Source organism: Ailuropoda melanoleuca, chromosome 16 (genome assembly GCF_002007445.2).
Source record: "Ailuropoda melanoleuca isolate Jingjing chromosome 16, ASM200744v2, whole genome shotgun sequence".
Lineage (NCBI taxonomy): Eukaryota > Metazoa > Chordata > Mammalia > Carnivora > Ursidae > Ailuropoda > Ailuropoda melanoleuca.
In genome coordinates, this window is record NC_048233.1 from 76586475 (window position 1) to 76613614 (window position 27140).

The 27140-nt window shown below is 38.1% G+C and overlaps 2 protein-coding genes across 2 annotated transcripts; both read left to right on the top strand.

Annotated features, from left to right (window-relative positions):
- Positions 1 to 9218: 9218 nt before the first annotated feature.
- Positions 9219 to 10126, top strand: LOC100470904 (olfactory receptor 4C11). Its single transcript, XM_002930239.2, is given in 2 exon segments — positions 9219 to 9618; positions 9621 to 10126. Coding segments are annotated over 2 exon segments (906 nt in total).
- Positions 10127 to 24082: 13956 nt separating this feature from the next.
- Positions 24083 to 25060, top strand: LOC100470648 (olfactory receptor 4C11). Its single transcript, XM_002930238.2, is given in 3 exon segments — positions 24083 to 24685; positions 24688 to 24872; positions 24874 to 25060. Coding segments are annotated over 3 exon segments (975 nt in total).
- Positions 25061 to 27140: the final 2080 nt, after the last annotated feature.

The following is a 27140-nucleotide window of genomic DNA, read 5'->3' on the forward strand; positions in this document are numbered from 1 at the left end:
TGCCTCTTGTTCTCTTTTCTGTGGCAAGTTCTTCCATCTTGTCATCTGTCCAGAGAAGAATAGCTGAATGAGAGAACAAAATACTAAAATATCAACAACAGCCCCAGAGAAATATACACTAAACTAATCAGAAGAGACAGAAACTGGAAAAAGAGAGAAAGACAGAGAAACAGAGAGAGATAGAGAGTGAGAGAATATAATGAAATAGTCGAACTGAACAAAGCAATATACTATATCCTGGGTGTATTTTGTTGTGTTTGTTAGAAGAAACCACATTCTAAAATTGTCAAGAAAGAAATACTTACATATATACAAAAATAATATTAAATACATGAAAGGATAAAATGCACCTGTAAAAATGAAAATTAAAAAAGACAAGAGAAGTGTTGAAAACACAAGAAATGTGTTGAAAAGGAAAGAAATTGAAATATTAGAGAATCTTGTGAAAAAAACACAAATTGTATATATTATTTTCCCCTTGTGCTGGAATTCTGCAGTTCTGTGTGATCCATAAACTTGATGTTACCTGGATGTTCCTGCTGGTCTACTGTTGGAGGGGCCTGTTATGCTGATTCTCAGGTGTCTTTGTCCCGGGTGGAACTATACAGCCCTTGCCAGAGGTTGGGCTCAGTTTAAGAGGCACAGATTGCTCTATGTGGCTTTTTGTTCCCTGAAGGCTTTCCCCACTGCTTTAGAGGATGAGAATGAACATGGTGGCAACCTGATTACCAGCCCTGGAGATGAAAGTTCACACTCCCCACTCTTCAGTGAGCCCTCAGAGAAAAGCAGTCAATCACTCTGGTCTCCCTGATTGCAGTCCACACTCTGTGTTCACCTAACTTGTGACCAGGAGTTTCTGTCTCAGGCACACGACCCAATTTCCACTCTCCAAACATTACAGACTCCTGTGGCATGCACCAGTGTCATTCCTCCCAGGGAATGGTGGGGGGAGGTGTCTTTCCATGGTTCTGCCACTAGCTGGGCCCCTGCCAAGAAATTGGTCACCCAACCATGCAGTGGTTCCCAGTTTATGTCAACAGTGAGCAGAAAGTTGTAGCCTGGGCTCATTTTTGCAACTGGCTTCCCTTCTCCACTGCCTAGGAACTCTGCTACACTAAGTCACCCCCATTCTGACAGGCTTGAGGTGATATCACGTTAGGCTCCTTGCACAGTGGGGAGTCTCCTTTTCCCTCTGCTTGCTGCCCCCCTGCTTGTGCTCACTCTCTCTCACAAATAAATAAAATCTTTAAAAAAAAAAAGAGTTCGGGTTTTTTGTTTGTTTCCCTTTTTCTTTGTTCATTTGTCTTTTTTCTTAAATTCCACATATGAATGAAATTATGTGGTATTTGTCCTTTTCTGTCCAATTTATTTCACTTAGCATTATACCAAGTTCTTTCATGTTGTTGCAAATGGGAAAATTTCATTCTTTTTAAAGCTGAGTAATATTCCATTGTATATATATACCATTTCTTCTTTATCCATTCACTTATCATTGAATTCTTGGGTTGCTGCCATTGTTTGGCTATTGTAAATAATACTGCAATAAACAGATGGCTGTGTATATCTCTTCCAATTAGTGTTTTTGTGTTCTTTGGGTAAATACCCGTAGTGGAATTACTAGATCATATGATAATTCTATCTTTTTTTATTTTGAAAAAAGATTGGGCATAAAGAGCAGAGCCTTTGGGGACTTTTAGTACTCTATACTTTATTACTTTTTTTTTTGTATTGTACACTTATTTTTTTTAATAATATTTATTTTGTTATATTACTCTCCATACAGTACATCCCCAGTTCTTGATGCAATGTTCCATGATTCATTACTTGCATATAACACCCAGTGCACCATGCAATATATGCCCTCCTTAATATACTTTAGAGTGACTTTAAAGATGTAGTTTTTCTTTAGAGCAGGGACATGGGTAGAGCATTTGGTAATGAAAATGAGCAGGGTCCCTTTGGGAGACTAGGAGGGGAGAAGGGCTCTGAGGACAGAATCTGCCTGTTGACAGCCTTGCCCGGGATTCCTTGGCACCACGGTTTGCTGTGATCCAGGGTTGACTGAGCTAAGTAGTTTATAGAGCATATCCTTTGGGGTTGGGTGGGAAGGGCAGAGTCCTTATCCCTCCAAGGACCGGGGATTTGTGAACCTCTCTGAAATCTCTATAAATATCTGATTGAAGAAGAAGAAATGTTTCATACATGTGCTCTACCAGGAAATTGTTCTGGGGTAATACAGCTGGCTTTAGAGTTGTTTCTATCACAGAATAGTGGCGATATTTTCTTTTTATGCTAGAACGTTCTAAGAGTAGAAAAAACTTTCTGCTGATATTACAATTCCTTTTGAAGAGTCTATCTCAAGCCTTCTAGGAAAGACTGGCTCTTTGTGGAGTATCTTCTCTCCCCATAGATCCTTCAATGGAAAACTGAGTAGAAGTATTTGAAGTACAGGTTGCATGTTGCAAACACACTGCACACGATTCATCTTCAAAATAAATCAGAATTGCAAGAGCAAAACTATGAGCTCTGTATTGGAACTCATCTCTTTCTATATAAGAAATAAGGTAAGTTTTCAAGCCCAACTAAAGTATGTTCTTTTTCTCGCCTACCATTTGGGACTGGGTTTTCAGGCAGTTGCCATAATGTAGTTCTGTCTTCCAAGGAGCATGAAGTTCCAGAAATCTCAGTGATGAGAATATTCTGATGTGTCAGGGTTCCCGGCTTTCACTAGCCTCTGCTTGATGCAGCACTGTCTCAGGACTAATTCTTATTGGGAAGGGGGTTTCCACTGAAGGGGCAAAGATACAGTCTCCTCTATTGGTGGATTTCTTATTTGCAAGGCATAAGGTCAGGAGAAGGATAGAGATGTATCCTGACCACATGCAATCAGTATGCGGTGGTACTGTTGATACCATGATTCTATGACACTACGATACTGACTGTTATATATTGGCTGCCTGAACTCACTGTCACCTAAGAATTATATTCTCTTTCCAGTGTTGGAGTAAGCGATGATATATGGAGAGGAGGAATGAGAAGCAAACTCTCTAGTGAAATCCTAGGACGAATCACTTTTATCCCTAACAAGGTTCTTTGCCCAACCCTGCACTGTGGGTTTATATTAAGCATAAGTATAAATGCTGGTCTTATATTTTGACACATCCTGAATTTTCCATCTATTGGGTAGTCAGGACATGTACTGGGCTTGTCAAAATTTTTTCTTCCTTACCTATTCATGGTTTCTGTCTTTATGCTGGCTTTATAGTTGGAGTCTGATGCTTTGCATGGCAGTGGAGTGTTCAAGAGGGAGAAGTTGCCATGGAGCACAAAAGCTACAGATCTGGCACTGGTTTATTTTTGACTGCTCTCTGCTAAACTGCCTGCCAGCCTAGCCTGAATTACACAAAACAGAACAGGGTGAACTTGCCTTACTTGGTATAAAGTCAAATGAACAAAGATATTAAAGCAAAAAAGAAAGAAGGCTATAATTAAGGGTTACATGATTCGTTAAAAACATATACGCACAAACATTTTAGCAGCAGAAGGTCCTTAGCAAGATAGTTTGTTCGGGAAAATGTGGAAGTCTTTGCTGAGGAGATGGCATCTGAACTGGGTCCTCTGTGCACCAGTAGCAGTGGAGAGTGGAGGTTGTATCAGGGGAAGGGCATTTAGTCACTAAGGACTATTGAAAATTCAGTGAATGAGATGGTGTGGGCATATTTATGAGGGACAGCAAGTGTCAGGCGTGGCTGGAGCATGCATGCCCACAGGCACTTGGACGAAAGGTGGTAAGCAGGACTGTGGCCCAGTGTTCGAGGGCTGTGAAAGTTATGGTGAGTGTGTCAGCATTTGCATTTGAAGGCCATAGTAACCATTTAATCGTATTTATGATTCATCATATTTTTAGAATGATTACTTTTCCTTTTCAAGTTATAGCAGGGAGGTAAAAAGAGGGAGAGGATGGAGAGGGAGGAGAAAGGGAATATCTGCAATAGTGTCCTTTCTTTCTGTTTAGAAACCTAGTGGGTCCTTTTAACAAATTCTAGGATTGGCCATTTGTAATACTCACCTTTCTGAAATACCAGTCTGATTTTATGGTGTCTTGAACTATTAATGCTCACAATGAAAACTCATGTAGATATCTCACACAATGTGTTTTTTTTCCTTCCACAAAATAGTGTGAGACATTTTATTCAGAATTTAACAAATACTAGAGATTGTGTGAAAAGAATTATTATCTTCTATGTTTTGGGAATCTAAGATGATCCTGCTTTTAGGGCAGCAAAAATACTCTGTATGATATTATAATGATGGGTGCATGCCATTCTTGGTTCAATTCCATAGAATGTACCACACCCAGAGTGAACCCTAGGGTAAACTCTGGGCTCTGGGTGATGATGATGTGGCATGGTTGACTCATCAATTGTGAGAAATGTGCCATTCTGGTGGGAGATGCTGATAATGGTGGGAGGGGCGGTGATATCTGTGTGGGGGCAGGGACTGTATGGGGACTCTGTACCTTTCTAGGTTTTGCTGTTAACCTAACACTGCTCTAAAACAATAGTTTGGACAACAACAGCAGAAAAGACAAAAGCAACCATAGAATGAGCCTATCAATCCTGAGGGGAGGTGTGTAAATTTGCTACCCACCCCGGAGACAGCTGAGAGTGAGCATTTCTGGTCCTTCACTGTGAGGGGAAGTAACAAGTCTGACACCACCAGAGATTCATGTTGTTGGGATATAGCAAATACACTTGTATGCTTTCCACTGAGTTTCTCAGTGCAGGGGATACAAAGATGGATGTCTTCAGTGCAACTCTGACATCTTGAAGGAGGGAGATGCTTCATTGCAGATAAGCTCAAAGACCAATGGGATTACAGTTAGAAAAAAAAAATGACTAAATTTTGTTAAACAACTGAATGATTTTACGGTCACTTTGGTGACTCAGTGGGTTAAGTGCCTGCCTTCAGGTCAGGTTATAAACTCAAGCTCCTGGAATCCAGCCCTGTGTGGGGCTCCTTGCTCAGCAGGGAGTCTGCTTCTCCTTCCCTGCCTGCTGCTCCCCCTGCTTGACCTCTCTCCGTGTCCAAAAATTAAATAAAATATTTAAAAGTAAACAACTGAATAATTTTGTTTTTAGCTGCTGAATAAATCTTAATAAAATGAGCTCCCATATTCTGTATGTCTCCAAATTTTATATTTGACTACAACAATGTATTCAAACTTCATAACCTGGCTTTCATGGCCTTTGGGTAGAAGGAAAACTTGCTTTACCAAGTTTTCCCACTGTGGCTTTTCAATCTGTCTAGAGGTTTCATACTGATCTCCTCTATTTGCTCTATCATCTCTATTAATACTTTGATTTGATTTCTTTCATCTCCAATGCTCTTTTCCCCCTCTGATTTTCATATCTTTGGATCACAAACACATTACAACTAAGGGCCTATTTTATTTCTACTTTCCTCTCATCATGGGCCCCACATAACAAAGCTGTTATATGTTTTTTATCTTTTCTCTTTTAAATGTATTCAAGACATTTGGATTTGTTACACCAGCTTCTGATCACCATGAGCAAATTAGCATGATCCACTGTGCCAGTATGATTTCAGCCAGTCAGCAAAGGAAATTTGTGTGTAAAACATCTGTGCGGCTCTATTGTGGGTGAATGAACAGGTAGACTAACAACTTCGAAAGTTGATATGAATAATCGTAATGGAATGCTGATACTAAAAATTATAATGAAAGTAACCATTCCAACTGCAGGGAGTTCAGACGGCCATCTCCCATGCTTTGTACATACTGAATTATTTAGTCTTCATAGAAACCCTACAGAGTAGGTTATTTTACTCTTAAGGTTTGCAGGTGAAGAAAATCAAGCACAGAGATAACAAGGGACTTGTGACATATGGCACCATAGTGGGCAGCAGGTGGGGTATGAATCTAGGCTGTGTGGTTTCAGCCTCTATGCACTAGGTGCCAACAGATGTGCTCACCTACCTCTCTGCTCTGCTTTAGAATATCTGCATCTCAGGGAATCTGGCTTAGAACCTGTCTTTCTTCAGTTAAAGTTACAGCTCATCTCTTAACATAATTATGAATTTTTTACTACCAATCTATCCTTTAGGAATTTGTATTCTCTCTGGAGATGGTTTGTATTCTTCTAATACCGATCACAAAGTGCCTTACATAATGAATAATTTCATCTACACTTATCTTAAAACTCATATAAATAATTACAAACAGGGGAGCATATTGTCCATTAACTCCAGGTAATTGTGATTCAATGTTTAAAACAAAAGATAATTACAAAATTATGAGAGAAGTAAAGAGAGTATAATTTTAAAATGTGTTGAAAAGAGACTAAATTAAAATGGAGAGATTGACGACTTGGACTATATGAAAAGAAAGACATCACAGAAAAAGAGAAGTGTAATTTTATTAGTGAAAAAGGCAGAGTCTGGGACTTACATAGTTCTTACATATTAGGCAATTATTATGCAATATTATGGAATTATGTTTTTATTTATTATGCACTACTCCAAATATCCTACTTATTATTTACTCATATGAGCCAGATTTTTTTCTCATTTTATCTGCAGAGGTACCAAGATAATGTTTAAAAGTGCTTTCCCAAGTGAGTAAATAGTGGAGCTGGGATTTGAACTCAAGGCATCTGACTCTAGCAACTGTATTCTTGGTCAAGAATGTAACTATTTTGCTAGATTAATAGCCGTTCCAGATAAAATATCAAGATTACAAAATATAAACTGATAAAAGATGAAACATCCTCAGAAGAGCAATATTTTCATAAAAATATAGTAAAAATGTAAAACGTGGTTTCTGATAAGTATAAGCACATAATAAAATAAGTTTTTTAAAAATCTTAACGGAGTGGGGCGCCTGGGTGGCTCAGTTGTTAAGCGACTGCCTTCGGCTCAGGGCGTGATCCCGGCGTTGTGGGATCGAGCCCCACATCAGGCTCCTCCGCTATGAGCCTGCTTCTTCCTCTCCCACTCCCTCTGCTTGTGTTCCCGCTCTCTCTGGCTGTCTCTCTGTGTCAAATAAATAAATAAAATCTTTAAAAAAAAAATCTTAACGGAGTGAGAAAATAAGATAACGTCACAAAATAACTGTTCCGTTTGTCTGCATGTTCATCAGCTTTTCTGAAAAATCATCAACCTTGTGATATTGGCCATACTTGTGTATAGAATACAATTGTAGAGATACATATGCAAGGATACTGAAAAAATGTTTCTAAAAGGACATATAAAACAACAAAAGTGGTTATTTCTGGAGAGTAGGATGATAGATTCTATAATTTGGAGACAGATTTTAATTTTTTTCTTTATTCTTCCGTGTACTTGGAAGAATTAATGACAATCATGAATTATTCTACAATATAAAGGTAGCTAATAAATGGATACAAAATATTGAAAAACTTTTTAGTAATTATCAATAGCAATGATAATCTCTAGCATTTGGGCAGATTACTCTAAATTGTTATTTGAGAGAGTGTAAATTGGAAGCAACATCAATATCCCAATGGACAAAGCGTCAAATATCATTTAGAAAAATCTATACAATGTCACATATTTACATGAACAATTAAACTATGGGAATTATAGTAATATGGGAAGAACTGTTATAATGATTTCAAATCATAATTGGAACAGAAAATGTATACAACTTCAACGACAAACTATATATGCTAAGAACAAGAACATGGGATAGAAAAATCATAGCCTACTCTACTGGAATTATGAAGTATTTTTCAAATGATATTTTTAGAAGAATGATCCTGGGGAATTCAGGGTAAAAAGAAACATATAGAAGTCAAAACAGTCGATTAGATTACAGAGTATATTAGATTATAGGCATTGTTAGGAATTTTATACCACACTGAATTCATATGCAGAGATTCTCAATATTCTAATGAGTTCAGTTTAAAAATATAATCAAGAGAGTAAGCAGGAGTTTTCTTCACTTTAGCCAACCTCAAAGTTCTCCAGACATCTGTTATATAATGACCATCAATGAAGTTGACACTGAACACAAGAGATGTAAATAAAAGATTGTCAAAATAGATTTTTGTAAAGCAAATGTCAACCAAGATCCTGACAGGGTCAGAGATGAAGGGGTCAAGAACCCAAAAATGAATGAACTGAATGAGAATATTTTCTTCAGGAGGGATTCTCCAACAATATGAGTGCTTAATTATATTGGCATAGTGTTTTTCAGATTTCAAAGCACATAGATAAAAAACCTAACACATGAACTCTATGTGTGTATATGTGTGCATAATTTATTTTTTAAAAATTCTTAGGGAGATTTAGGATAAGGTAGGGCAAGCATTTGACTCCATTTTTCATATGAAAGTGAAATTTCAAGGTAGTTAAGTCACTTGCCCAAGGAAAGTGCAAGTTCTGTGGAGTTAAATCTTGGTAGGAGTCAAAATTGTTAAAGGACATTTAATTTTTATTCCTCAAATGCAAAGGTTTGATGTAAGGCAGTTAGTTTCTTGCAGTGGCCCCTGGCCAAGAGCTTATGCTAAAAATATACTAGGAAAACATGTTTGTGAGCAGGCTTTAGTGTAGACCTCAGAGCATGAGCAGTTGTGAACGCCTGGACTGTTCATGGCAGAACCCAGCCCTCCCCTGAAATCCCCTCAGATAAGGAGTGGATGGGAATGCCTGGTCTGCTCAGGACCTCAGGACAGAGTGCTGCTCTCCCCCAAAACCTGATTAGCCTTGATGATAGCCCACAGGGTCTGTACAACACAGATAAGAATATGCTTTGCTTTGTTTACTCAACCTGGATGTACTATAGGCTTTAAGACTCCCCTTGAGTATCCTTGTCTTTGATTGTTTATCGCTAGTTAATATGCGAGGCTGAAGCTGCTTTGGATGATTGCATTCCTTGCAGTGGTCGCCTGCTCCCTCGTTTCTTTCACACCTAACCTGCCTGTGCCTCATCCTTCTTCGAATCACCACCGTACCACAGCAGTTTCTGAATCAACAGATAGATCTGGGAGAGGCTTGGACTTCTGCAGATTTACAAAGATTCATAGAGGATTAAAAGCAGTTGGAGGTAACATAACATGAAACAAGAAGGAATTCAGAGGTCAGTCCACTGGCCTTCCCATGATGTCACTTCTTTTCTTCTTTTTGCAGATTAAATCGTTTTCAACAGCATCTTACCTACATCTGCTAGTACGGTGATGAATAGCAGTGTGACTGAATTCATTCTGTTTGGATTGACACAGGATGCAGGAAAGCAGAAAGCAATATTTGGGGTCTTGTTGATGCTTTACCTTGCCACTCTGCTTGGGAATTTTCTCATTGTAGTGACTATTAAAACAAGCAGGACCCTTGGGAATCCCATGTACTTCTTCCTATTCTATCTGTCCTTTGCTGATGCCTGCTTCTCTACAATGACAGCCCCCAGATTGATTGTGGATGCCCTTTCTCAGAAGAAGTCCATTTCCTACAATGAGTGCGTGACTCAGGTCTTTGCAGCCCACTTCTTTAGGTGCTTGGAAATCTTTGTGCTCATCCTCGTGGCTTTTGATCGCTATGTAGCCATTTGTAAGCCCTTGCGATACACGACCATCATGAGCCGCATGTCTGCAGTGTGCTGGTGATTCTGAGCTGGGTGGGATCCTGTATCCACTCTTTAGCACAACTTTTTCTGGCTTTGCGATTTCCTTTCTGTGGCCCCAGTGTGATTGACCACTATTTCTGTGACTTGCAGCCCTTGTTGAAACTTGCCTGCATGGACACTTATGTGATAAACTTGCTAGGTGTTTCCAACAGTGGAGCCATATGCATGGTGAGTTTCATAATCCTGTTTATCTCTTATGTCGTCATCTTGTTCTCTCTGAGAAACTACAGTGTGGAAGGAAGGCGGAAAGCCCTTTCCACCTGCACCTCCCATTTTATTGTGGTTGTCTTATTTTTTGGTCCGTGTATATTCATATATACACGGCCAGCAACCACATTTCCAGTAGACAAGATGGTGGCTGTGTTTTATACAATTGGGACACCCTTGCTCAACCCTCTGATCTATACACTGAGGAATGTGGAAGTGAAACATGCCATGAAAAAGTTATGGTGTAGCCAAGTATGACTTCTGTTGATGCATTATATTCAGGGATTCTAATGTGCATTTCCTTAACAGCTTGTTTTGCTTCATAGACAGGATAGATAAATATTCCCCCCTGGGGAAAAAGAATTAATAAATTTTAATTGCATTAAGATTTTGTATATTTAATTGTGTTAATATTAATAAACATTAACAAATACATATATTCGGTTATTCTGAGAGGATTGCTTTAGAATAGGATTACTTACAGTCCATAACCATATTGAACAACCCATGATGCCCCTTAGTGGAATGCTATTAATATCTGATCATATTCACATGATAACTTAGCTTCCTGTACAAATTTGTTTTCAGAAAGAAAAGTACTGACCGGTGACAGAATGATTATGTGTTTATGCACACACCAATTCTTTTTTCTAGATTTTATTCTAGTCTTTAAGACTGCGGTCATAGGGACACCTGGGTGACTCCATCATTAAGCAGCTGCCTTCTGATCAGATCATGATTCCAGCATTTCGGAATTTAGTCCTATGTTGGGCTCCCTGCTCAGTGTGGAGCCTTCTTCTCTCTCTGCGGGCTTCTTCTGCTGTTTCTGCTCTCTCTCGCTGTCAAATAAATAAATAAAATCTTAAAAAAAGAAAAGAAAAATAAACTACCTGATATTAAAAAAAAAGAATGTGGTTATAAGAGCTAATCCATATGGAACTGGAACTTAGAAGTAGAGGTTGCTATCTTGAAAACGTAGGACTTGGAGAAGGTGCTCTGAGAAAATGATACATTTATTCATCTATAAGAACTTTCACTGCAATCTCTCAAAGCACTACTATAGTAAATATATAGATCTTGGATATCCTCATGTCAATGGTGATTCCTTAGAGTGCGGCCCTATGCACACAAGTGTGTGGTAGCCTTGGATGTCCCCTTTAGGCAGAATTAATTCTTATCGATGCAATTCTATACCATGTCATGGAAGACTCCCTCTTCATCAGGGAGACATTTTGCTAGCATTAACATTTAGGTAGGCATAATCATTCAGAGCTACTTTAACAATCCTTCTGAAAAGGAAACCCTACTGGAGGGTCCATGACTTGATCACATTTGTTTTTGCTGTACCTCCAAATTAGAGATATTAGTGTCATTCAGACATATATCTTCTGTTTACTTCATGTATCATCCTTTCTCAGGCAAGATCATTAGTTATTGTTACTCAGAATCACCTTCTGATGTGATTTCATCTGTGACTTTCTTCCTTCCCCCCTCCAATCTGCCCAGCCTCCCTCTCTCCCTTCTGATTGCTTTTGTCCTCCCTTCCTCCCACCCTCCCTCCCTTTCCTCCTTCCTTCCTTCCTTCCTTCCTTCCTTCCTTCCTTCCTTCCTTCCTTCCTTCCTTCCTTTTCCCTGATACTCCCTCCCCCTCATCCTTTCTTTCTTACTTCTTTTCTTTCTTGCAACACATTCTTAATTAGTTATGTACTAGGTTCCATGACTGGAGGATACAAAGTTGAATGAGAGAGTCATGACCCCAATCCTCATAAAGCCTAAATCTACAGGAATTCCTTAAAGTGTGTCAAATATATAGGTATTATTTCCTTTGGTCCAGCCCTAATTTTTGCTACCTTAAATTGTTTTTATAATTTGACATTGGAAAGGAAGGGCATGGGATTTAAAGATTTTTTCTCTAAACATCTTTTTCCAGAGAAGTCCCTCTTCCACTTCCCTGATATTTCTGTTTCTTGACTTCTATCATGTCATGATTTCTTGATTATTTTGGTGCTTCTGTGATCTTACTTCCTGGTTCACTTTACAGTTTCTTCTTCTGTAACTTCTTGTTTTCTGAAAATTAATCCTTTTTTTTCTTCTGGTATTTAAAAAAATTAGTTTAAATTCAATTTAATTTATATATATATATATATATATTTAGTTTCAGAGGTAGAATTTAGTGATTCTTCATCTGCATATATACCAGTTACTTCAAGTGCCCTTCTTAATGCCCATCTCCCAATTACACCATCCCCCCACCTATCACCACTCCAGCAACACTGTTAGTTTTCTATAGTTAAGAGTCTTTTATGGTTTAGCTCTCTCTCTGTTTTCATCTTATTTAATTTTTTCTTTCCCTTCCCCTATGTTCATCTGTTTTGTTTCTAAAATTGCACACATGAGTGAAATCATATGGTATTTGTCTTTCTCTGACTGTAAACCTGGGTTCTACCCTTGACTCACTCTTCTCATCACATGCTTTCCTGGAATAATGTCTACTACTATCCTAGCTCCAGCTAACACTTACCAACTAAGTGTTCACCATACCTAGGTCTCCACTGTGACTTGTCTCCTAGTTTTCATTTTGTTTCTCCTTCCTTTTGGATATCTTTCTTTACATCTTATGGAGCCTCAGCTGATAGCTTGAGGAATTCAATCTGAGCTCCTTAACCGAATACATCAGAGCTGCCAGGATGTACTTCTCCATCACCATAATCTGCAACTTTCTGACTCACCATATATACTCTATACACCCTGAATTTCTTGAGAACAACAGTAATCATGGCTATCATTATTAAATATTGTATCTGTTCACTATTGTTCGGTAACAACCATGCAATCTCAGTAGGATGAAACCGTAATTTCTCTTTTAATCATTAGTCTGTGGATCAGCTGGGTTGTACTTCTACTTTTAGTTGAGCTCCTTTATCCATCTGGAATCAGCAGCAGGTTGGATCAGTGGCTCTAAGATCTTGTCTGGGATCTCATGTGTTTGAGCTCAAGTAACTATAGTCTGATCTAATATCTTTAATGGGACAGTCGTTCTCTGACCCTGATGGTCTGTTCTCCAGGATGCTATTCTGGGGTTATTCTCATGGCAGAAGTTTCTCAGAGAGCAAATGAAAGTGCACAAGCCCTCTTGAGGCACAGGCTCAGAACTGGCGTTCTGTCTGGGTCTATCACATTCTGTCAACCAAAGTGAGTCACAAGGACTTCCCAGAGTCAGAAAGAGAAGGGACTGCAATGTTGTAAGGAAAACAGTGTAGATGATACAGGGAGGCTAATAATCATGTGCACAATGGAATACACTACCCAAGTGCTTACTATGTGCCAGGGGTTTTTCAAAGTGTTTCATATGATTTAATGTATTCAATCCTTAGCAGTGCACATAACATCTGCTTTATGCTCTATGTCTTTATCATGCTGGACCCATTACATGGAATGCCCTGTACTTTGGTTAACTTGGAAGCATCTTAGTCATATTTTCAGACTCAACTTTAATGTCATCTCTTCCAGGAAGTTTATTGGTTTGTTTGTTTGTGTTTGTTTGTTTGTTTTTTTTAATCCAAATGGCTCAGCCAAAAGCTCTTTATCTACACTTCCTTCTTACTTGTAACTTACTGTTCACCATATTCATCACATTATATTGAATTTAATAAATTTGTGTACCTCTTCCATTATGTTTACACTTCTTATACGCAGGGAATTAGTATAGTGGACACTAATGAGCCTAGAGCTAGACTGGGTTACAGACTATGCTTTGAAGTTCATCTGGAGCAAGTTACTTAATCTCTTTGTATCTCAGGTGGCTCATCTGCAACGTGGAAACACAACAGTAGTGAGTGTATAGATTTGTGGTAAAGTTTAAATGCGTTAACATTTATAAAATCTTAGTAAAGTACCTCGGATAAGATAAATGCACAATAGGTATCAGCCATTATTAATTCCTTATGTTTGCATTTTCACAATACCCACAACCAATAATGTTTAAATGAACTGAAACATTTTAAAAACTCTTTGAGAAACTTTAGAAATGTTAAAAAGCCAGGACCAACTTTCTGAAACATCCAAGATGGTGTTCTGAAAATATATTGCTTAGAGAAATTCATTGGAAGGGTTCAAATATGGGACTGACAAGGATATACATTTAGTGCGTCACTGATAAGTTACACCAGGGGCAGTAAGTCACCCACAGGAAGAGTTTCCTTTCACCTCTCCTTTCCTGGCTTCTTTTCAGTTATGTGCAAGTGTCTTAGAATTTATCTACCTGCACTCTTTAGATGTTCAAGGTATATCTTAGATTTTGAGGCACAAGGAATGTGGACAAAAGCTGTTTCTGCTGGTCGGAGGTTGAGGCTCACATCTCCAGTTTCTGGGGTCTTCTGCAGAGCAAGGACCACTGAAGAGACCACCCATTCAGTTACAAGCTGATGGAGTTTATCAGCCTCTCCCTGACTTGCTATGTGAAGCAAAGATCCCAGGTGAAAGAATGTACAGACTGAAAGAGAACTTTCTTTCTTTCTTTCTTTTCTTAGAGTTATTTATTTATTTGAGATGTGGGGGAGGGGCAGAGAGGGGGGAAAGAATCCTCAGGGACCTCACTGAGCATGGAGTCCAACATGGGGCCCAATCCCAAGACCCTGAGATGATGAACAGAGCTGAAGCCAAGACTTGGATGCTCAACTGACTGAACCACCCTGGTGCCCATATTCCTGGTCTTTACTCTGTCTTGTGCTGTTTCATCCCACAACTTAACACACAACTTAATATTCTTTGTATTGAGCAAAGGACATTGTTGGCACTTTGTTGGAAACTTCTGAATTTTCTTTTCTGTAATGTCCCACGCTGCAGCCTCTTCACTTCCCTGAGCTCTGTGCTCTGACTCCTTGTCTCAGAGAACTGTGGTGCCAACATCCCTTCCTATACTGAGGTCCAGCATGTGCTCCCACAGGAACCTGTAGCTGTCCCAGCATTCACCTGATCAGTTTGCTTTCTCTGATGGATCTCAGTACTGTCAGTGAATGACAACACTTGCAAGAAATTTATTTCTTTTTGTTGGAATATTATATTTGGCATTCATTTTCAGCTGCAATCATGTATAACACCATACTGTCTATTTAAGACCAAGACTAACTAATAAATGGAATGTGTTTGGAGTGTGTGTGTATGTTTGTGAAATAGCTTACAAGCAGTCACTTTGGTAAACAAGAGAAAAAGATTCATGCTAGGTAGTTAAAAACCATGCAGATCAATGATAGACAAATGTTCTCATTCTTTTTTTAAATAATTCATTGCTTTGGATAGTGTAGATACAATCCCATAGAAAGAACACTATATTAATAGTCAAGGTCAAATGTTACCCTTCATATCTATTTTGTGCCAATTACTGACCTAGTCCCCCTTTTGCTCTCACTGATTTCCTTTGAGACAATTATCTTCATTTTACAATAAATGCTGAAGAGTTCCATAGGTTAAATGCATTTTATAGAATTAATTATGCTATTTATTGCCGTGTAAGGCCAAGGTCACCACCTACTGACTTACATTGAATAGCTTCCTTACCCTTTCTAAGGCTTCATTATTTCATCTGTTACATAAGGATGATAGCAGGGTCTGACTTCAGTGTTGATGTAAAGATTCAATGTGTCTTGCACTTGTAAACACTCAAGCAAATGTTGGCTGTGTTAGTGGTGACATCTAGACATGAAATTGGCTCAGTAAATGTCAACATTGTCTTTAGGTGATATTGTCCAAAAAACTTTGGAGTGATGTTTACTCTTTTCTCACTTTACATCAATGTCAAATCCCTCAACAAATACTATTGTATCTACCTTCATAGCACATCCAACTCTACTACTATCAACACAATCTAAACCACTGTCATTTTTTAGCTAGATGGTTGCAATATCCTCATAACTAGTCTGCTTCTACTCTTGCTCCTTTATGACACTTTCTCTAGACAGGAGCCAGAATAGTCCTCTTTCAATGATCTGCAAAGCCCTACATGATCTGTCATCAGCTAATCTATTTTCATCCCACTTCTGTTAAGCTGGCCTCCTTTGATCAATGGTACCAGCCATGCTCCCTCCTCTGGGACTTTTCACTTGCTGGTTTCTCTGTCTGGAAACCTCTCCTTGGATATCTTTGTGGGTTCTTCTGCATTCATTCAAGTTTGGCTCCTGCAATCTCTTTTCTAAGAAGCCTTTTCTGATTACCTTATGGAAAATAATCTTATCCAGGGACCATGTATCATTTACCCTGCTTTATATTTCTCCTAGCAGGTATTGTAATTTGACATAATGTATAATTCCTTTTCTATTTTCTGCCTCTACTTACTAGAATATAAACTTCAGGAAAGTAGAGACTTTATCTGCTTTTTTCCCCTAGAGTGTTAGGCAAATAGTAGACAATGAGTATTTTGAAGTGAACTTATAAAGGAATGATTAAATAAGCCATAAATTTATATTCCATTATGCAATCCTTCTCCTACATGTGCACATACACACACACACACAGAGACACTCACACACTCACACACTAGGGCCAGATTGATAGAATTTATTCAGCAATTTGGTTTCATTGTGGTTGAAAAGGTACTGTATGGTGACTAACATAACATAATAAAAATTATTATACAAAATAAGTAAGACTTCATGCCCAGTTTTCAAAAAGAAAGAGAGAAAGAAAAAACAAAGAAAGAAAAGGATACTCATATTAGATAAGTCTGGCTGGGACTAGAACTGGGAACAAAATTAAAAAATGTTGATGAAAATTTTGTTTCTATTTGACTTCAAAGCAAGTTTCGAAGAAGAGTTTTACAAATTGATTAAGCAGAAAGAAATCTCCAACAAAATAAAACAGAGAAACCCATGGCGAAATAATATAAACTGAAAGAATATCTGTATCTTAAGAAGTTCTTTAGCTTATCTCTATTAAATATAATGGTCTCTCTTCTCTTATGCAAAGGCAAAATAATTTTTTAAAAAGTGAAACCATGACTGTCAAAGAAATATAAAATGAACACATGACAAAGATTTTATTTAGTTCATTAATTAATGAGGGAACTGATAAGATTATAATCAGCCTAAAGGAAACTCCAAAATATCATCCTTACATTATTACTATTTCAAGTGAAAAGAAGCTTATGTGTAGGGCACTGATGTCCATGATTTAGGAAGACAGCAGTCAGGACTCAAGAGTGGAAGACATCAAGCATTCTTAGAACCTGAGCTGTAGGAGTCCCTATATCATAAGACTACGTTCTAAAAAAAAGCAACTCACACCTTGGATTTTATGACCCTACTTCTCCATCTACTCATATTTATTTATCTGTTTGTTTATTTATTTATTTTTCAAGAGATGATATTACTACTTTCTGACATGCTGATATAATTTATTTTATTTTCTTATTTTTACTGTTTTGGTCAGTCTCGTCTCATGGACTGTCAGCTCTTGGTGAGGCAGGGAGCTTTTTTTTTTTTTCTCTTTTTGGTTCATGATGTATCATAATTGTCTAAAACAGCCTGATGTAGGAGTTCAATAGATATCTGTTGAAAAGTGAATAAGTGAGGTATCTTCCCATATTCACATTTAAGTCTATCCTTTTAGATTAACACGCTAAAGTGTCAAATTTGGCAAAGGAATATAGTGATTTCTGATATTAGATCTTGGTAATGGTCATATATACATATGCATACATATATAAATTCAAATAGAAAATAAAGCCATTGTTATTTATGCACTTTCTCATTCTTTGCTCTCTATTCCTTCTTCCATTCCCTGCAACAATGAATCATGCTCTCAGTGACCGGACTTTCAATCGTAAAGTACTTCTGATCCCTTTAAAATAAGTTATTGCCTCAAATTTGCATTGTATTAGTTGGGATTATCCAGCCAGAGTTTCTGAATTATTCATTGGAAACCTTACTTTGGTAAGATAGAACTTTAAATGAGCAGAGTTTAAACCAGGGCCCTGATTGATGCTAAGATGAAGAAAGAGGTGGCTCAAAGTAGTAGAAAACTCAGTTGGTGTTTGTTCTATTTCCACTGTTTTCATGATGGAATGAGCATAGTCAAGTGCATTCAGCAAATCCTGGCATTGCTTTGACAGAACCTGGAATCCAGATGTCATCCAGTCCTTTGGTCTACAAGAAATTTAATGAGCACTAAAGGCCATTTGACTCAGAGATTGAAGAAACTTCAGGTGATCATTGACTCGGCTTTTGGCATGTGGCCACTTCAGGATCTCCTTGGAAACCACCCTCCAAAATTTTCCCAACAGAACTGAGGAGCTTAAACATTCCTTCTGATGTAGGGAGTTCACTTAGGGCTTTTGGATTGGGAAGTTTAATGCAGGGGGTCATTCATTCCCTGTTCTTGTTTTCCAGGACAATAAATCTTGTGACATTACTGTGCACATCATATGAACATAAAGGAGATTTAGACTTATACTAAAGAGATGTGGATTCTAGGCTCAGTTCTGTTAGTAATTAGGTGTGGGAACTTTGTGAGGTATTTCACTTCTCTGGTTCTCAGTACCTCATGTTTAATTAGGATTAATAAAAACACATGGATATTTCTTCTGTGCTTTCTCTGAGCCAAGGATTCATTCTTTTTCTATGTTGTATATTTAAGATTTGCAGAAATATTTTATAGGTAGGTCTTCATATTCTCATTTAATTGATGGGGAAGCTGAGTTTCTAAGACCTTAAGTGACACCCCAAAAACATTTGTGAGGATTCTTCCATTCCATTTGTAATAAAAGATGCCAGGTGTTGGGTTGTGACTTTCTCTCAGATGATTCTGTGAGATACCAGGGCTTGCTGGTTATCAATAGATCTTTCAGCAAGACTGCAAAGCATTGTGCATTCTTTTGTGGGATCCTCTCAACTCCATTCCTGTCTCCACCTTCTGTCCTTCCCCTGTACCCTGGATGGCTCACCTCATCCCCATTGAAGGTGTCTAGCAGACAGTGACACACCTGGCAGGTGATTCTTATACCAGAGTGCTGAGTAGTAACATGATGTGCCATGTGAAAAGTAACTTGTAATGCAACCTATATCATCTTTAATAGCTTATAACCATTTACAGCTAACTTTCTCTCTGGTAAGTGGAAAGGCACTTATCTTTTTTTTTTAAGATTTTATTATTTATTTATTTATTTATTTGGCAGGGAGGAGAGAGAGAACAAGCAGGGGGATTAGCAGAGGGAGACAGACAAGGAGACTCTGTGCTGAGTACAGAGTCTGACAAAGGACTTGGATCTCAAGACCCAAAGACCATCACCTAAACCAAAATCAGGATTCAGAGACTTAACTGACTAGGGCCACTCACTCCAGGAAGAGCACGTAGCTTTAAAAATGAAAAGTAAATGCAGAAGACATGTATTCAAAAATTCTTTCCATTTCCTTCTTTCCTGTTTTCCTTTGTACATTGACTTAAGAACATAGGTAAGATTAGGAATGGGAGAACTGAACATTAATGTTAAAAATAAAGAGTTAATTGGGGTGCATGGGTGGCTCAGTCAGTTGAGTGTCTGACCCTTGATTTTAGCTCAGGTCATGACTCAAGTTCATGAGATTGAACCCTGTGTGGGGCTCCAGGCTGGGCATGGAGCCTGCTTGAGACTCCCTCTTCCTCTGACCCTTCTGCCCATAGCTCGTGTCGTTTTTTTCTAAAAAAGATATAAGAAAGACTAAAAGAAGAAAGAAAGGGATGGAGGGAGAAGGAGAGAAGGAAGGAAAGGAAGAAGGGAAGGATGGAAGGAAGGAAGGAAGGAAGGAAGGAAGGAAGGAAGGAAGGGAGGAAGGAGGGAGGAAGGAGGGAAGGAAAGAAGGAAGGAATTTTGTTACCAGTTGGCTTTTTCTAAGGGAAAATGGGAAGTTAAAGAACGTGAGAAACTTGCTTAATATCACAGAGCCAATAATGGTGGGGCCAGGTCTCATATCTGTCTACCTGATATACATCATCTATCTGAGCCTTAACTGGCTTCAACAACATTCACGATTCTCCAAGAGATGGGCTTAAGCAAAACCTACGGAGAAGTGAACAGACTTTCCCTACCTGCAGTTTGCAGGGAGTTAAAGGCAACTAATTGGCCCCAAAGCATGTGTTTGCTTATGGACCATCTGAAGAAGATAACACATTGGATATCCTTTGGGACTGGGTTGGGAGTAATGGTTTTCCTGGAGGTCCTGAGGCTGGAAGCCTGCCTTAGGCATATCTAAACTTGTGTAGGAATTGCCATAAATATGTAATGCTGTGAGAAGAAATCAGTTACCTCATGTCTTTTCTAAAAGAGGAGCTCTGGGAAGAGAGGCAGCTTCAGAGGCATTGCTCTCTCAGAGTGCAAAGATATGGTTCCTCCATAAAGTTTGAGGAACTGAATTAAGAAATTTCTCTTTTCCATGATCCTCTCCCTGCTCCAATCTAGACATTGTTGTTTTTGTCCTACATTAGAGCTTCTGGGGAGGAACTGTGTGATGTATGGCCACGTGCAGAGTCTCCTTTCTCCATAAACTCTACACCCCATCATTTCTTGTGATAAAAACTTTGATAAATCTCAATGAAGTACAGTTTGCATGTTTTATTCAGGCTTACTACTATTTAACTTCTAACAAAATTGGAGTTGAAGATACGAAAAAATTTATATTTGGAAGTCATCTAGTTCCCCCTAAGCAAAGAGGTAAGTTTTCAGTCTGTCTGAGATCATTTCTTCACCTTGCCTCTTCAAGACGGATCTGACAGAATATATACTCAGAGTGTCTTCTAACAAATGATGAAGTTTCTGCACACTATTTCCACACATGAAAGGTCGAGGTGGTCCAGAGCTCCCAAGCCTTCCTGGCCTCAGCACAAAGCTTTCCTACCTTTCAAATCACCTCTGCTTAATGTAGGGGTGGGTAGAGCAACTGCAGCATGGCATTGAGGCCAACATGGCAGAAGTTTCTATCTTGGGAAGTCCCCTGATTTGAAAAGTGTTAGGTCAGTGGTGATGGTTCTGGGATGGAGTACAATGTAGGAGTTCATTTTCTATACACTTGGGTTTTTAAGACCTTTGTTAACCCTTTGCTCATGACCCACAACTGCACTTCTTTCTGGTTTTGGTGTGAGGGATTGTGTTGTGGGTCACAAAGAAAGAAGCTGAACTCTCTGATGAAAGCTTGGACCAAATGACTTTCTCCAAAAATTTTAGCTCACCTCCGTTCTTTGGTATGACTTTTGTATCTTATCCTCTAACTTTTCTCTCCCTGGTGTCTTCTCACTCTCACTCTCCTCTCTCCTGCTCTGACTGTATTCTGTCTTTGCCCTGTCTTCCTCTTCACTGTTATTCATTCGGGTGTCTAGGTTTCCCTTTACTTCACCATGCAGTTTACAGACCCTGATTTTTGGAGTCAGAACCAGGAGTTAAGGTATCAGTTGGCATCTTTCTCTAATGGCTTAGGACTTTTCTTCTCTTAGATGCAATATACATGATGATAGGGATTTGATATTTTATATGCTGGAGGGTGAAGGCTAGAGAGAGGTGCTTGCTAGTATCATCCCATTCTAGGTCTAGCCTGACTTCACTATACTTGGCGAAACTTACTGTATCACAGCTGAAACTGTGTATATAGATTTCTCTTTACATAAAGCAAGAGGACACACCCAACTTGCAAGAAAACGTGCAGGTCAAATGAAATAACAAAAGAGGAATATTGTTAGAATGATGTTTGTAGATTTTAGAAGTAGAAGAATATATAATCTAGGATTGCCTTATTCAATTTTGTGTATAATATCTATTATTTGTCTATCTATCATCTATCTATATATATAAAATAGAGGATTTATTACTATAAGAGATAGAAGCACAAGCCTATTGACCTGGGAAAACCAAGGGAAGACTATTGGTACCAATATAATTTGAACTGTAAAATTTCAAGAGGTCAAATAAAAATTAAGGATTAAGGAAGAGAAAAAGCATGCTCTATTACTGAGATTCTTCCCGAATGATAGAAAGCTAGATAGGATGGTCTGGGAGTGTGAGGAAATGATGACTGAATTCACTGATAGAACTCTGACTGGTGGTGTGGTAGTCACATAATGTATGCATCTTCTAAGTGATAATTTCCTGTCTTAATGCCCCAAAATCTTCTTTTTGCTTATATAAAGTAAAACAAAATACAACTATATCACCTGGCTTTCATGGTTGCCATTATCTGGCCCCAAATTTCTCTGCTACAACCCCTTAATTTAATGAGAGTATAGTTTCTATGGAGATCATCTCTACATTAACCTGAAGCAAAGCATGCTTCTCCCTCTATGATATTTTACTCACACTTCTCACCTAACTTCTCCTCTCTTCACAGCCAAGCCCTGCCTCCTTTGGTTTCTTCCCTTTTAAGGAATGTAAGTTTATTTTTTTAATTTAACTTATTTATTTAGTTCTTCTGAGAGAGATCAAGAGAGAGAGAATGAGTGAGGGAAGTGGCAGAGGGAGAAAATATCCAATCAGACTTCTGCTGAGCATGGAGTTGGACAGGGGTTGGGGGTGGGGGACTTGATCCTAACACCTGTGAGATCAGGACATAGGACAAAACTAAAAGTCAGGCAGTTAACTGGCTGAGGCACCCAGGCGTCCCAGGAATCTAACGTTTCAAAACAAAACAATCATTATTTTTTCTTATCTATACGTGTCAGAGACCATTGGAACTGCCAATCAGAGCTTGTGGTTGAAACATCCCTCATTTATCATGCTGCACTAATATTATTTAAGCTGGGTGGCAAATTTTATGTTTTGGTTAGATATGGAATTTTATTAGAGGTCAATGGGTGATTTGAGTCAGTAATTTTAAAATATTTCTTTTACTTAGGGAAAGACAGTAAAACCTTATGGAATATTTGAGTTTCAGAGAAGAGTGTTGGGAACTCCAGTTTACATACTTAGAGCCCTTACTTCGTTTCTTTGTCATTTTTGAAACTTCACCTACCAGCCAACTTGTACTGAAGGGAACTTTGTACTTTTGGAACCAAAATTCACTTGGCATTATCACATAGAGTTGTGTGTAATTCTTCTGTAGTTAATGGTCTTATCTACAGCTATGCTATTCTTTCAACTTGTTTGTAAAGAGGTTGAGGACATATTTCTATGCCTCATTACATAGAGGGCAGAAAAGAGTATGTACTTAGTTCATATTGGTGGCTGGTTTGATGGTGTTATTGATTCATTGAAGGATTGGTGAATTATCAGAAAGAAGGAGTTTCTCAAAACTCATACTCAAATATATTCTAGATTATTTGCCATCAATATTAAAAGTTACAGAAATATTGTAAGGCAGAATAATGATAAATTGCCATAATTTCTTAAATTGACATACTAGGAAGGAAAATTATGGCCACCAGTAACCTGAATTTGTGGAAATAATTTCTTCTTCAAACATAATTCAAACAAGATAATCAAGAGGTCAGGAATAATAGGTGCAAACTCATGTCCAAATCAAGAAATGTGGTTTTTTAAGTGAGAATCTCCAAGTGTATATATTTTAAAACTATATAGGGATATATGTTTTCAGCAATTGAACTGCATATACACTATATTCACACATAAACGTAAGTATATTTTTATTTTTATTTTATTTTATTTTTTTATTGTAATAATATTTTTTTATTATGTTATGTTATTCACCATACAGTACATCCCTGGTTTTTAATGTAAAGTTCGATGATTCATTAGTTGCATATAACACCCAGTGCACCATGCAATACGTGCCCTCCTTACTACCCATCACCAGCCTATCCCATTCCCCCACCCCTCTCCCCTCTGAAGCCCTCAGTTTGTTTATTTTTAATAAAGTATCTATTAGAGTATACAATTCTCAAATGAAGAAAAAGCTTCAAGACATTAAAGTGATCTGATCAAGATCATACAACAAAGTCATTTGTTCTCAGAACTCACCAGAGCTCGCCATCACTTGAGCGCTTTGTTACCCCCTGAAAATCTCAGTCCACATAGGAAGACCTTCAGTTAATGCTCATGGTTAAAGCACATACATCTGCATTGAAAAAAAATAAATACATTTTCTCAAGTGATTTCAGTATATGAAAACCTGAGAGCCATTGATTTATGTGTTGATGGAATTAGAACTATACAAGTGTAATTCTGAATCTAGTTTCACTGCTATTGCCAAGTCACTATTTCCCAATTTTCCCTGCAGATGAATGATTTCTACATTCACTGTAACCATGGAGTGGAATAGCAGTGTGAATGAGTTCATTCTGTTTGGCTTAACACAGAATGTGCTAAAGGAGAAAGTCGTGTTTGTGGTCTTCTTGTTCCTCTACCTTGCAACTCTGATGGCAAATTTACTGATTGTGATGACCATAAGATACAGCCGGACACTTGGGAGCCCCATGTACTTCTTCCTTTTCTACTTGTCCTTTTCTGATGCCTGTTTCTCAACAACCACTGCTCCTAGGTTGATAGTAGATTCTGTATCTGAGAAGAAAGTCATCTCCTTCAATGAGTGCATGACCCAGATTTTTGCATTGCACTTCTTCGGGTGCATGGAGATCTTGGTGCTCGTTCTCATGTCTTTAGATCGCTATGTGGCCATTTGTAAGCCCTTGCGGTACACAACGATCATGAGCCAGCATGTCTGTGGTACAATGGTGAATGTGGCCTGGGTGGTATCTTGTATCCATTCTTCTGCACAGATTTTCTTGGCTTTGAAACTACCATTCTGTGGACCCAATGTTATAGATCATTATTTCTGTGATATGGCACCTTTGCTGAAACTTGCATGCATGGACACTCATGTAATCAATTTACTTGTAGTTTTTAATAGTNGGTTTTTAATACCGGGGCTATCTGCTTCATAAGTTTTATAGTCCTACTTATGTCTTATGTTTTCATCTTACGTTCTCTGAGTAACCAGAGTGCAGAAGGAAGAAAGAAAGCCCTCTCTACCTGCACATCCCACATTATCGTTGTCATCTTATTCTTTGTCCCATGTATATTCACATACAATCGTCCTAACTACATTTCCAGTGGACAAGATGGTGGCTGTGTTTTACACTATAGGGACACCCTTGCTCAACCCTCTGATTTACACTCTGAGAAACTCAGAAGTGAAAAATGCCATGTGGAATTTATGGTGCAAAAGACTGACTTGCAGTGGGAAAAAACAGAGGACTCCAATTTTAAATTCTGTAACAGTTTAAATAAATTTCGATTGATAGAAAAGGGAAAATGTTTTCATCCCAATGTGAACAATTGAACCCTCTCCCAATTGAGTGTTTGGAGTCATAGGCAGAATGACCACAAAGCACAGACTTGTTCATTTTGGGTCAATATTACAGATTGACAGTAGTATTTGAGGGAAGATAAGCCCACTCCTCCCTTCTTCTCTGTGCACAGCAGCTTGTGAGCCAGATTTTGTTGTTTATATAGCTTTACCTCCTTCCTTTGAACATTATTCTGGATTGTGATCCTCTTTCCCATGTTTCTGACCTCCGTTGAAAAATTAGTCCCTAATTTTGACTGACCAATTTTGTTGGCAAATCAGTTTTGACACTAATAAATTTAGATCTTATCTTTTATTGTTCAATGGTGAATAACCCAAAGTCACTACAAGAAACTGATGATCCCACAAGAGTGTACATATTAACTAATTAAGCCTCTATTTGGTGCTTGTCTTCCCTTTGTAACATCTGTAAAAAACTGCAGTTTTTTGTTTGTTTGTTTGTTTTGGTCTCTTGAGCTTGTAGAAGAAGATAACTCATGACCTTCTTTCTATTCAAATAGTATAATTGTAGCTATAACACATATATTCATTGTATTGATTCACAATTTCTATGTACTTTAATATCTTTCTTCTTTGTTCATCATGTTTCTCATTATTTGTTCATATTCTTAGTTTCATATACATTTCTAATGTAAGTCCATGGGCATTTCCCTAATTGTTGGTTGGTGAATTGGGGACAATTTTATCCAATTCTGAGAGTTATATTATAAAAATCAACACCTCATTGATAAGATCATACATATGAGAAAAGCAGCAACTGACAGAAAAAAACAGAGCTAATGTTACAATATTTCATCGAAAAAGGGAAGATGCAAGGAACTGTTTTACTGACTAGTGGGTAAGATTGCTTGGTTGCCTGGCATAGCATGTACACTTCTGGGTTGGGAGAAATGTTTCAGGCTATGGATTCGTGAATTCTACCTTTATTAAGCAAACTTTGCATGGTAATTTTGTTTCCTATAGAGATTTTCCTCCCTGGAAAGAGAAGTATTGACTAGTGACTAGAATAAGCACTTTGGTGTTTTGATTTATATTTTTCATGTATCTCATTAGATTGACATTCTAGTTCAGGAACTGTTAATGAATGAGTGTTGACAACAGCAGCCAGTCCCAGTGAGTGTGGGCAATGAGTCTGTCTCTGAGAATACATATAAGAAAGACTATTTTCCTACAGATCTGGTGACTGGAGCTCGAAGAGTGGCAGATCATTCCATCTCAAGCCATTCTAAGCGGCTTTGCATGAGTATGCCTCCTTGAAGATATAGGTCAATCTTCCAACTCTGATAATAAAAGTTTGAAAGATATATTTAAAGCTCATCTCTTGTACTGGAAAATCCCTCAATGTACAAATCCTATAGGGGTGCCTGGGTGGCTGAGTCAGTTAAGCATCTAACTCTTGGTTTCTGCTCAGTTCATGATCTCATAGGTTGTGAGACTGTGACCCATGTCGGGCTCCATGCTCAGTGGGAAGTAGACTTGAAGATTTTCTCTCTCTGCCCTTCCCCCTACTCTCATGCTCTCTCTCTCTCTCTCTGTCACTCAAATAAATAAATAAATAAATCTTTAAATAAGAACGTACAAATCTTGTAGATGATGAGGGAGGAATTTCTTGGTTGGTAACCTAAGGCATCAATTAGCTACTTTCCTTGCTACGTTGGCCACAAATTTAGATTTGATATTAATTGCTATAGTTTAGTATTGCTATAGAAAGAGAGGGAAAGAAGAGAAAAGAGGAGAAAGGAGAAGTAGTAATGAATGTGAGATTATGAAGGACAGAAAGCTTTTAAGCTTGAGTTTTAGGAACATCCACTAAGAGAATGCTTGTGGAAGGTCATTGATTATCAGGAAGGTTTATTTTTTTTCTTTTACTGTTGATTCTGATTAGCTGAGATTTCTCTGAAAGTACATGTATTTAGGCAACTAAAGCTCAGAGGAAAAATTTCATTTCATAAGTTGTGTTAAACATAAAAATAATCAAGGGGTTTTGTGGCTTTAAA